The sequence below is a fragment of the Carcharodon carcharias genome, chromosome 17, assembly GCF_017639515.1.
Source record: "Carcharodon carcharias isolate sCarCar2 chromosome 17, sCarCar2.pri, whole genome shotgun sequence".
Lineage (NCBI taxonomy): Eukaryota > Metazoa > Chordata > Chondrichthyes > Lamniformes > Lamnidae > Carcharodon > Carcharodon carcharias.
In genome coordinates, this window is record NC_054483.1 from 57,294,503 (window position 1) to 57,307,372 (window position 12,870).

The following is a 12,870-nucleotide window of genomic DNA, read 5'->3' on the forward strand; positions in this document are numbered from 1 at the left end:
CTATTGGGATGTATTGGGTGGGAAATTGAGTAGAAATGTTATTATGCTGCGTGTATGATAATATGGAATGCACTATTTAAAAATGTGGTGGAAGCAGATTTGATAATAACTTCCAAAAATGAATTGGCTGTGAAAAGGAGAAATTTACAGTACTATGTGGAAAAAAGCAGGAGAGCGAGACTAATTGGAAGCTTTTTCAAAGATTTGGCATATGTATGGCTGAATGGCCTCCTTCTGTGCTGTATCATTCTATGGTTCTATGTACCATATACCGTGGGCTTAATTTGACCCTGTATGTAAGACAACCCATTCTCTCAGTGCCAAAATGTATCTTTAGGCCTGTACTTAGCGGAAAAGTCAACCTTCCCCACCCATCCCACCACCCCCATTATTCAGCTAATAAATGCATGTTTAGGGCTATTTTTGCAATAGAAGTCAGCCTCAATTTTGCAATGCAGAAATGCATGTTTAGGGTTATACTCACCTTATAAGTCAGCACAGAGGATCGAGCAGGCTTTAGTTCAATTCAATTTAATGTCTCATCTGAAAGACAGGAGCTCTGACAGTGTAGTGCTGTCAGTACTACACTGGAGTATCAGCCTGGATTTCGTACTCAGGCCTCTGCAGTGGGATTTGAACCCACAACATTTTGACTCAGAGGTGAGAATGCTATTACAGAGGCGCTGATGAATCAGCATTTATGATATACTCTCCTTGCCACAGCCACAGCCAATTTTAACTGAAGCCCCAGCCCACTCCAACCTGGTTTCTGACAAGTGGGAGGGCTTAAAATCAAGGCTTAAAAAATGGGTTGCAAAAAATGTGTGACAAAGAATTGTTACGGACTGGAGGGGGTCTAATTTAAACAGCCTTGATTTCTCCACTCATTCCCCATCCGTAAACAGGAAGGTGTTTTTGATTTCTGGTTTCCCCCATTATAAGTTGTGGTGTATTTTCCCCAACCCTTCAACTTTGGGTTGTCCAATCCTCTATTAATAACCCCACAGCAAACTCAAGATGAGGCAAGATAAGAGGGTTGGTTTATTTTGCACACACAAAATGAGGGAAAGTGGTTTTGCAATGTCCACCCCTGTTTGTACTCATACAATAAAAGAGGGATCAGGGAAAGAACGGGGTACAGGGCAGGACCATGATGAAAATAAGAGTTAGGATTTCATGTGAGACCACAGCCCAGAAGCAAAAGTCCAATGGCGTATTCCTTCTGAGGTTAGCAGAGTGATCCAACTTTCCAGAAACAAGGACTTCCGTGATGAGAGAAGGCACATAGAGAAGAATTAGTCTTAAAGGCACAGATACAGAAGTTCCAATGTTCCAGTAGTTCACAATGTGGATGAGAGCCAGGCACTTCACCTAGACAGAACTCTTTCTCCTGCTACCTGTTAGATGATAAAATGGTAGACTCCTGGGTTCAGTTAAATATATATTCCTTCCTGTCTTCTGACTGGGACAGACTGAATTAAATTGCAGTGGAAGCATGTGAGCAAAATGAGAAGCAAATAAGATTGTGACTATAAGCAGCAATTTCACATTGGGTATATTTCCACCATTCTTAAAGTCATTTCTAGGCCAAAGATAACAGGCAAGCACCAAGACTGAAAAAGAGGAAAAATCAAAAGAAAACAACTAAATTAGAGAAGCAAAGAAAGAGATGAGCAAATGATAGTACAAGGTAAGGGAGATTATGAATACCAGGGGACAATAATCATTGAGAAAAAAGCAAGAACTGGCATGTATATAGTATGCTTCATCACAAGAACACAAGAAGCAGGGGCTGGAGTTGACCATAGGGTCCCTCAAGGCTACTCGCATTCAATACGATCATGGGTGACCTTGAACTTCAAAGAACTTTCCAGCCCACTCCACATATCCCTTGATTCCCTGAGAGGCCAAAATCTGCATTCAATGTATTCAATGATGGGACATCCACAACCCTCTGTATTAGAGAATTCCAAAGATTTACAACCCTTTTAGTGAAGACATTTCTCCTCGTCTCAGTCCTAAGTGATTGATCTAAGTCTGTACCCCTGTATTTTTGATTGCTAAACCAGCAAAAACAATCAGCATCTACCCTGTCAACCCCCTTCAGAGTCTATATGTTTTCAATGAGATTGCTTCTCATTTTCTAAACTCTAGAGAACATAGGCCCAATTTACTCAGCCTCTCATCATAGGTCAACACGCTTATCCCAGGGCCCAAGTTCATGGACATTTGCTTTACCGCCTCCAGTATAAGTATATCCTTCTTTAAATATGGAGACCAAAACTGCACACGATATTCCAGATGTGGTCTCACAAAAGCCCTGTACAATTGTAACAAAACTTTTTTATTCCTGTACTCCAATACCCTTGCAATAAAGGCCAAACATGCCATTTCACTTTCCTAATTGCTTGCTATACCTAGAGTACATGTTAACTTTTCGTGTTCCTTACATAAGGACACTCCAGTCTCTTTGAACATCAAGATTTACAAGATTCCCGTCTTTCAAAAAAATTCTAATTTTCTATTTTTTACAACCAAAGTGAATAACTTCACACTTCCCCACATTATCCCCGTTTGCCATCTAGTTGCCCAGTCACTTAAGCTGTATTTCTTTTGCAGCCTCACTATGTCCTCCACACAGCTTATCTTTCTACCTAGCTTTGCATCATCAGCAAACTTAGATACATTGCTCTCTTCATCTAAGTCATTAATTTAGATTGTAAATAGCTGAGGCCCCAGCACTGATCCTTGTGGCACTCCACTATTCACAGCCTGCCAACTGGAAAATACTCTGCTTCCTGTCGGTTAAACCAATCCTCCAACCATGTTAATATATTACCCACAATTCCATGAGCCCTTATCTTATCTACTAGCCTCTCATGTGGCATCTTATCAAATGTATTTTGGAAATCTAGGTATCCTACATCTACTGGTTCCCCTATTGGTTACATCCTCAAAAAACACCAATAAATTTGTCAAACAGGATTTCCCTTTTGTAAAACCATATGATTTGTTCTAATCATACTACGCTTTTCTAAGTGTATTGTTAAGACTTCCTTAATAAAAGATTCCAACATTTTCCCAATAATTGATATTAGGCTAACTGGCCTAAACAAAAGTACCTGGAAAAACTCAGCAGGTCTGACAGCATCTGCGGAGAGGGATACAGTTGAAGTTTCGAGTCCGTATGATCCTTCATCAGAACTAAGCCATATAGAAATTAGATGAAATATAAGCTGATAGAAGGGAGTGGGACAGGAGAGCTCGATAGGGGGCCAGTGATAGGTGGAGGCCAAGAAGAGGCTGCTAAAGATGTCATAGACAAAGGGACAAAGGGGTGTTGACGGTGATGATATTATCTAAAGGATGTGGTAATTGGGATATTAAGTTCCCTGTTTATTCTCTTCCTCCCTCCTTGAAAAGCAGCATTACATTTGCCAACTTCCAATTTGATGGGGCCATTCCCAAATTGAAAGAATGTTGGAAAATCATAGCTAGGGCATCCACTATCTCCTCAGCTATCTCTTTTAGAACCCTAGGGTGTTAGGCCATTAGGTCCTGGGGATTTTTTGGATTTTAGTCCCTTAATTTGAAGACCTCGGGATGTCCCAAATTGTCTCACAGGCAATTAATTACTTTTGAAATGTTGCCACTGAGTTACATAGGTAAACACATGATCAATTTGGGGAGGTGGGATTTTATGGAAGCATCTTACCAGGTCTGGCCTACATGTGACTCCAGATCCATACTAATGTGGTTGATTCTTAACTGCCCTCTGCAATGGCGTGGCAAGCCACTCACTTCCAGGGCAGTTAGGGATGCGCAAAAAATGCTGGCCTTGCCACTGACACCCACATCCCATGGATGAATCCCAAGGGAAAAAATCGGAGGTCTCGCCTGCCAGCTGGAGATTGGCGAGCCACCTGCGTTGTCTCCTCCAGGAAAGCATGCCAGCATTAAGTGCCTCTCAAGGGCTTAAGTGGCCACTGGTGAGCTTTCCCCGGGATCAAGAACCCCAGGGGTGGAAATCCCGTCTGCCAAGAGCAGCCAGCCAATCAGAGGCCAGTAGCTCTTTTGCTTACCGGTGTCATCAGGGAGGCAATGGCTGCTGCAGGAACGACAGCCACTGGAGGTCCAGGATCAAGGAATGACCCAGGCCAGAAGTAAGTAATGGCCGCTGGGCTTTGCAAGGTGAGGTTGATGGAGGAGTGGGGGAGGGTCAGCAGCAAAGGCAGGTGGTGGCTGTTAGTGGCCTCCCCCCTTCCCGATGCTGGGTCCCTCGATCGAGCACTGAGTGAGGGAGAACCTTCCCCTGGGAGACAACAAGTAACCTGCATAGGTTTACTTGTCTTGCTCCCCACATGGTGACAGGCCCACCCACAGTTTGGTTACTACCAGCGGTGACAAGATGAGACCCTTAAGTCGTCATTAATTGGCCACTTAAGGGCCTCAGCTGGTGGCTGGGTGGGATGTTAGACATGGTCCTTCCTCGGTTTTTCTTGCAGGCCCTTGAGAAGGCTACAGAAATTTATAGACTTTGGCGATGCGGGAATGCTCGCACCCTCCTGCCTGGACAACATGCGGGTTGGGGCTGATAATGGCAAGTAACATTTGTGCCACACAAGTACCAGAAAATGATTATCTCCAACAAGAGAGAACCTAGCCATCTCCTCTGACATTCAATGGCATTACTGTCACTGCATTCCTCACTATCAACATCCTGGGAGTTACCATTGATCAGAAACTGAACTGGACCAGCCATATAAATGCTGAAGAACTCTCCGCTGGGAGACAACAAGTAACCTGCATAGGTTTACTTGTCTTGCTCCCCACATGGTGACAGGCCCACCCACAGCTTGGTTACCACCAGCGGTGACAAGATGAGACACTTAAGTCCTCATTAATTAGCCACTTAAAGGCCTCAGCTGGTGGCTGGGTGGGATGTCAGACCATGGGCCTTCCTCGGCTTTTCTTGCAGGCCCTTGAGAAGGCTACAGAAATTTATAGATTTTGGCGATGCAGGAAGGCAGTGGGGTGCTCGCACTATCCCGCCTGATTAAATGCCCTTCTCCGCCTCCAGACAAACCACAAGAGCATAAAATTCCACCCAAGAGCTCACAAATACAAAATCTGACAGATACAAATAATATTTTTTATATCCTGATATAAGATGCTTGAGAACTTTAGACCTGTCCCCTGAACTCTACAATAAACAACAAACTTTCCAAAAGCTTTAATATGTTTACAGAGGATGGCTTTATTCCAGTTTTCCTTACTGCAACACTGGTCTTTGTTGGGCATCCAAACCCATTGTTTTCTGTGCCATTGCTATATGGCAGTGACCATGCTGAACAGTTACAGATAGTGGTGACAATATTGCAAAGTTACTGAACAGTAGTCCACAGCTAATTGTCTTGAAATAATGCCAATAAAGGTCCAAAAACCTTACTTCCTATTGTTAAGAGCTTTGGTCATGCTTGTCTGTCAACAGTTACCATTGTAAATTGTTATGTCAACAACTCCCATTCATTTGTTAATTGTCACAGAGTGCGTAATAGGCTAACCATCTGCTACCATCGGTTTTATGACCCTGCTAAAGTTGAAAGTTCTTCCCATCAATTTGAAGATTCGGCTGTATAATTTATAACAATGAGTGACAACTGAGTTGCGCAGTCTGCATTGCGGTGGATTATTTTACATTTTCTCCCTTCCAAAGCCAAAACACTAGAAATGCATTGAGAATAGTTAGGCTTGAATTATTTTAAATTTACAATAAACATGAAAATAAACCATTGATTGTAATCTAGCAGCTTCAATTCATGAGTACAAAACTTGCATCAACATTACTTAACTTTGTTGTTTCTAGATACTTATTTCCCATGAGTGCTTTCATTCAGGAAATTCAAGCATGAAAGTTTGAAAGAATAAATAACAATTCTAATGAAGATCTTAGAGCACTGTCAGGTATGTAGTCCAATAAGATTTTATGGTGCTGTTATTCAGCTTCATGAAGCAGTTTCAGATGGGCATCAATGCAAAAATGACCCACAGTCCCAAGGTATCATTGCAGGAGTTCCTCAGAACAGAGCCTTAGGCCCAAACATCTTCAGCTGCTTCATCAAGTAACTTCCTCCATCATAAGGTCAGAAGTGAGGATGTTCACTGATGATTGCACAATGTTCAGTACCATTTGCAACTCCTCAGAAACTGAAGCACTCCTTAATCATATGCAGCAACACCTGGATAACATGCAGGGTAGGGCTGATAATGGCAAGTAACATTTGTGCCACACAAGTACCAGAAAATGATTATCTCCAACAAGAGAGAACCTAGCCATCTCCTCTGACATTCAATGGCATTACTGTCACTGCATTCCTCACTATCAACATCCTGGGAGTTACCATTGACCAGAAACTGAACTGGACCAGCCATATAAATGCTGTGGCTACAAGAGCAGGTCAGAGGCTAGGAATCCTGCAGTAAGTAGCTCACCTCCGGACTCCCCAGAGCCTGTGCACTATCTATAAGGCACAAGTCAGGAGTGTGATGGAATACTCTCCACTTGCCTGGATGAGTGCAGCTCCAACAATACTCAAGAAGCTCGACACCATCCAGGACAAAGCAGCCCGCTTGATTGGTACCCTGTCCACCACCGTAAATATTTAGTCTCTTCACCACCGATGGACAGTGGCAGCAATGTGTACCATCTACAAGATGCACTGCAAGAACTCACCAAGGCTTCTTAGACAGCACCTTCCAAACCCATGGCCTAAAAGAACATGGGCAGTAGATGCATGGGGACACCATCACCTGCAAGTTCCCTTCCAAGTCACTCACCATCCTGACTTCGAACTATATCTTCATTTTTTCACTGTCACTGGGTCAAAATCTTGGAACTCCCTTCCTTCCAGCACTGTGGACGTACCTACCCGACATGGACTGCAGCGGTTCAAGAAGGCAGCTCACTCCTACTCTTCAAGGGCAATTAGGGATGGGCAATAAATGCTGGCTGCATCCCATGAACGAATCAATAAAAAAAGTCAGCTTGATAATTTGACTGATGAGGAACATCTGAAACCAAAAGGGATGAGAACATCTCCAGGACACATCCCACCTTGCTTGGCCATTACACCAACTGCAGTATAACTCCAACTTGATGCAAAATCATGGCAGACCAGTGAACCCTTGGCATGTTAGTGAACTTTTTTTCTAGGACAGAGCTGACATTCTTGCAAGTCTCCATTCTCCATGAGAATGTGTAGCTCACTAACATATGGAGTGTTTCAGTTGAATGGCATAGATACATTTAAGGGGATACTGGATAAATACATGAGGGAGAAAGAAAATAGAAAAATATGTTGATAGGCTGAGATGAGGGGTGTTGAAAAGAGGCCCATGTGAAACATAAATACCAACATTGATCTGTTGGGCTGAATGGACAGTTTCTGAATAAATCCTACAGCTACCAAACTCACCTTGTCTAAATGTAAACAGATCAGAGGCTTCATTGCAACCATACACAGTGCTGCTAATTTGCACTTTGTTTCAGGTGTAAGAAACCTCACCTCCATCTCCTTTTAAGTGATTCCGTTATTGGCTAAGATAGAGACCATCCAATCAGCTGCCTCAGCTATTTCTGGCTTTTACTCTTGCACAATAAGCTGATTCTCTCCAGAGTGCCATAGCCCTGAGCCGTGTATTTCTTCGGGTGTTATTTGTGCTGTTGTCCATAACAGTGTTCCCCTCATGAGCACAAAAAGTTTGTTTTGTAATTGCAATGTGGACAAGGCCAACCAACAGGTATCACAGAACTATGCAGGACAGTGATTGCTTCCTGGAAGCTGTGGCAATGCCTTCAATTCCAAAGGAACAAAAGGGATTTCCAGATTGCCACTTTCCTGCTCATTTCTAATAACATCTACTTGCCATCTTATATTACATTGTCACCAATGTAAAATAAATACCAGCACAATGTCCCAGTCAAGTGTAGAGTATTTATTTCCTCTGTGGTATGAAGTGTAAATTTTGGCAGCCAGAGTTGGCACAGCACTGCCTGTTTGTGCTTTGTTTGGGGTGTGTGAAACCTCCCCTCCCACTCCTTTTGAGTGATTCCCTGGTGAACTGTATTGGCTAGATGCAGGGTTTCACTGATAGACTGCTGGAATTCTGGAGATCAGAGGCTTCCATTGGATGAGCATTGCAAGAACCCAGCATGTGAATGAGCCAAATCCAGGACTGGTGCTGCCCGGAGTTAGTTGTGTTAAACTACCTTCTACCATGGCCGAAGTGCATTTAGGAGCTTCCAAAATTAATGTTTAGTCCCATAAATAGTACATCTTTTCTCTGTGTGTCAGAAAAAAACATCTTGCCTTTATATAGCATCATTTAGCTTTGAGAAAATGTCTCTGTGCCATTCACAGGCCTTGGCTTAGGGTATGTTCCCCACTACAGAGTGGCTGAGACAATTTTACACAGGTGGTTAAGTAGATGAGGGTAGAATGGAGGTGGGAAGGTTTTGAACATAGGCAAAAATCGCTTGAGGACAACTGCGAAAGGTTGGACATAGTTGCAGGGAGAATGACTTTTGCTTGGTGACAGGTCAAGGGGAAATAGGATTGAGCAGTATGGACCATAGCTAACTGAGATTGCTTCAATGTAACTGCTGAAGGGAGATCCACCAGTGCTTGGGATGTGTTATAGTCTGGTATTAAGGTTTAGGAGTTTCAGAATAAAATTTACCCTTAACAAGAGTGTAGATTAAAAGGCCACCTGGATACCTATATTGTGTGCGATTATGTTAACCCCACGGTTAACAATTATAGCTAACAAATGAGACGATGGTCGTTGGTGGCATTTTATTTCAGTTAAAATATAGAAAATTTATATCACAGACACTCAATAGCAACAATATGGAACAATTTACAACACTGGCTGGACAGTTAGAATGGCCTTGCTGCATTTTCGACAATACTGGTCAGTCAAGTATTTACAGTGTAAGTGCCAGACTGAATCTTTTACAACACAGTAATTTACTGCAAGCATTACAGTCTACATAGTTCCTTAAAAGGGAACCAAAAGAAAAAACCCAATACACTTCGAATTCTGAAAGATGCCGGAGTATTTCCAGTCTAAAGCCCACAAGAGGGAGCTCGGCTGTCGGCTGATCACGAACCGAAGTCTTCACTACCACCCCCCCTCCCTCCCCACACAGCTCCCTCCCCCACCCCAACCCCCGGAGAGGTGTCGGGGTCGCTCCTTCCCCATCCACACCTTCATTGTCCATGGTGACTGCGCTGTCCCGGGCTCACTGGCAGGTGTGCAGCCTTGAATTCTTGCTGGAGCCGTGACTGGCCCCTCTCTGCATCCGGCACGAGTAACCCTGGGCGCAGTCGCACCTCTGGAATATCTCCAGGCCGTGCGAGCCTTTCCGCTTGTGCCTGGTGCACACTTGGCCTTCCCTCAGCACGGGCTTGCAGATCTTGGACCAGAAGTGTCGGGCGCAGCACAGTCCTTGGGCACAGTCTGAGGACCTGAGACAAACGTCGCCTTCTTGCCCTGAGGGAGGATATAAAAAAAAAGTCAGGCCTTTGAAGCCTCAACTCCACATTTCAACTTTATGTCCCGTTTGAAGCAGGCGGGGTTGATTTGAAGATAAACTTGGTTCTAAAGCATACCTTTCACGGAGTGGGACCTCGCTGGGACGGTGGTCCTCCTCGGCTGACTATCCAGGGTGGTTTGCTGATCCTCAGGGCTCCAGCTATCCAGGATCGTCTCCTCTATCTCCTCGGGGATGTGCTCCGCATCATTGGGCACGCACATACCTGGAACAGAAGCCAGAAATCCTCCAAGTCATTTCACTTCCCCCAAATGACCGCTTCAGAGAAGGTTGTTGAATTTGGAAATGTAAATCTATGGGCTCGACCGCACCAGGGAGTGGGGGTCCCCAATCCGAGCGAATTAAACCAGGGGAGGGGGGGGGGGGGGGGTGGGGGGCTGTTTATTGTGCTATGCATGTAATACAAACTTTCAGAAAGGAGCTTGCATTTATATAGCGCCCTGCTGCATATCTGGGACTTCAGCGCTTTTACAGCCAATGAAGTACTTTTTGCAAATCACTCCTGCCATGTAGGAAAGGCGGGGTGGATATTAAACTTATTCCCCTGTAGACAGATCCGCTACTGCGGATTAACACTCCAGTTCGCTTTCCACTCGGATAAAACGGGTCTTTCCCTCCCAGTCTTCAGCCGCTCCCGAGTTTGATACAAGATACAAAGGTCCTGCCCTGCATCAGCCTCTACACGGCAGCATTTCCCTGGTTTCTTCTCTTGCACCCTCACCCTCTTCCCCACCTTTAATGTCCACCCCTGTCCTCCCCGAGCCTCACCGTTACTGCAGCGAGTCCCCGGACAGCACATAGCATCTCGGAGACAGCGCTTCCGGCGCCGGCGGCAGTTCAGGCAATGCTGGGAAGCGGAGCGCGAAGCGGAACAGAACTGCTCGACAGCACAGTCCCGGTCATCCAAGCAAGTGGCGAGCTGGAAAAGTAACAGCAAGAGTCAGTTCCCGAAACACTCAACACGGAGAAAACACCTAGAAACTCATACACACACATCCGAGAACAGACAGGGGCACATTCTAAAACATAGACACACACAGATATGCCCAACAGACACACACAGATATACCCCACAAGCACACACATATACCTCACAACATAGATACACAGATGCACCCACAATATAGACACACACAGATATGCCCCACAACAGGCACACAGATATACCCCACAACAAGCACACACACACCTCTCAACATAGGCACACAGATATATCCCACAACATAGATATACCCCACAATAGACACACACATATACCCCACAACAAGCACAGACATATACCCCACAACGTAGATATACCCCACAATAGACACACACATATACCCCACAACAAGCACACACAGATATACCCCACAACGTAGATATACCCCACAATAGACACACACATATACCCCACATCAAGCACACACAGATATACCCCACAACATAGGCACACACAGATATACCCCACAACATAGATGTACACAGATATTCCCCACAACATAGGCACACACAAATATACCCCATAATAGACACACACATATACCCCACAAGCACACACAGAAAAACCCTGCAACATAGGCACACTGTTATAGCCCATTAGAGACACGCAGATATACCCCACAACATAGACACACAGAGGTAGACCCTGCAATACACACAGCAACACAGACCTGCATATACCCAACCTGCAACACACACATACTGATACATACATCCTGCAAGGACAGACAGACAGACAGACACACAGATATCGCCAAGCACATACACACTCACATTTTAGAACAGATATTGTTGAGCTAGAGTCCAGGTCTGAAACATCCAAAAATATTGGATAGTAAAATCTTAAAAAAGGAATATTCCAGATTAAACAATGCCCTTTGTTTTGTCGGAATTGACACCTGGGTTTGGAAAGTAGGGACAGCTTCAGGTGCTGGCTGGGATTTTCCTGGGATTATACACACCTGGAGTTGGTCGACTGCATGGTTTTTGTTGACACTGTGCTGGTGGACAACCTGGGGAGCAATACTGGCCGGGTGACTTGGGCTCTGCACTGCTCCACTACCCGTCTTGATGGCGTTGGAATTGAAGGAGCTCACGGCATTGTAGAGGCAGAAGGTGAGGAACAGCCTGCCCATTTGCACCGCTTCCAAATACATGGTGAGGATCTCGATTCGCCCCAGGAATCGGACACAGAGCCAGATTCACAGGTGGCAGAAAGTCAACTAGGAATCAGCAACAAAATATGCCCTTCACGCTCTCACACATAAACCTCAGAGCAGGTAAAGATCGGTCTGTCCAGAGGCTCGGAGATTGTCTGCTTGTAACTCACTCCAGAGCAGAAACTTCCCGTCAACTGATTTCCCCTCCGCTTCGGGCCGATTTATATTTGCTGATGTTGTTTGTGTTCCCGCCCCCTCGCCCATGTGTGACAAAGACTGGGCTGGAATTTCAAAGGTTCAGTTTATGATGTTCCGGAGAGTTTACAAACCCACGGGATCCCCCATCCAGGGTGAAATCAACTCCAGGGTGAAATCAACAGTGATTTCCAATGGATCACATTCCCCACAGATGGCACCACAACGAGGTTTGGCACCTTTCCGAAGCCTGTATCTATCTCCCTCTCCCTCACTGTCTCTCTCTCCCTCTATCTCCCTCTCTCTGTTTCCATCTCCCTCACTCTGCCTCTATCTCCCTCTTCCTCACTGTCTCTCTCCCTTTCTCCCCTGTCTCTGCCACTACCTCCTTCACTCTTTATATCTATCTCCCCCTGTCTGTTTCCATCTCCTTCACTCTGCCTCTATCTTCCTCAATGTCTCTGTCTCCCTCTCTCAGTCTCTATCTCCCCTCTCTCTCTTTATCTCCTTCTCCCTCACACCCTCCCTCAATCTGTCTCTGTCGCCCTCTGTCTCTCTCCCTCTTTCTCTGTCTCCATCTCCTTTACTCTTTCTCCCTCTCTGTCTCTATCTCCCTCTCCCCGACTGCTCCTCTCTGTATCTATCTCCCTCACTCTCTCTATCTCCCTCTCCCCCACTCTCTCTCTCTCTCTCTGTCTCTATCTCCCTCACTCTGTCTCTAGGTCCCTCTCCATCACTCTCTCTCTCGATCTCTATCTCCCTCAGTCTCTATATCCCTCTCTTTCACTGTCTCTGTCTTTCTGTTTCTATCTCCCTCTCTCTCTCTAACTCTTTATATCTCTGGCGTTCTAATTGCCGCTCTCTGTCTCGCTTTTTCATTCTATCGCTCTCTGCCTCTATCTAAACCGTTTTTGTTTC

General features: G+C 45.1%; 1 protein-coding gene across 1 annotated transcript; it reads right to left on the reverse strand.

Annotated features, from left to right (window-relative positions):
• Positions 1–9,245: 9,245 nt before the first annotated feature.
• Positions 9,246–11,939, reverse strand: dkk1b (dickkopf WNT signaling pathway inhibitor 1b). The gene is made up of 4 exons (XM_041210003.1): positions 11,560–11,939; positions 10,385–10,535; positions 9,675–9,821; positions 9,246–9,555 (listed from the first exon to the last, which is right to left on the reverse strand). Exons 1-4 carry the CDS (start codon positions 11,752–11,754, stop codon positions 9,305–9,307), a joined length of 744 nt encoding a protein of 247 aa, XP_041065937.1. The 5' UTR covers positions 11,755–11,939; the 3' UTR covers positions 9,246–9,304.
• Positions 11,940–12,870: the final 931 nt, after the last annotated feature.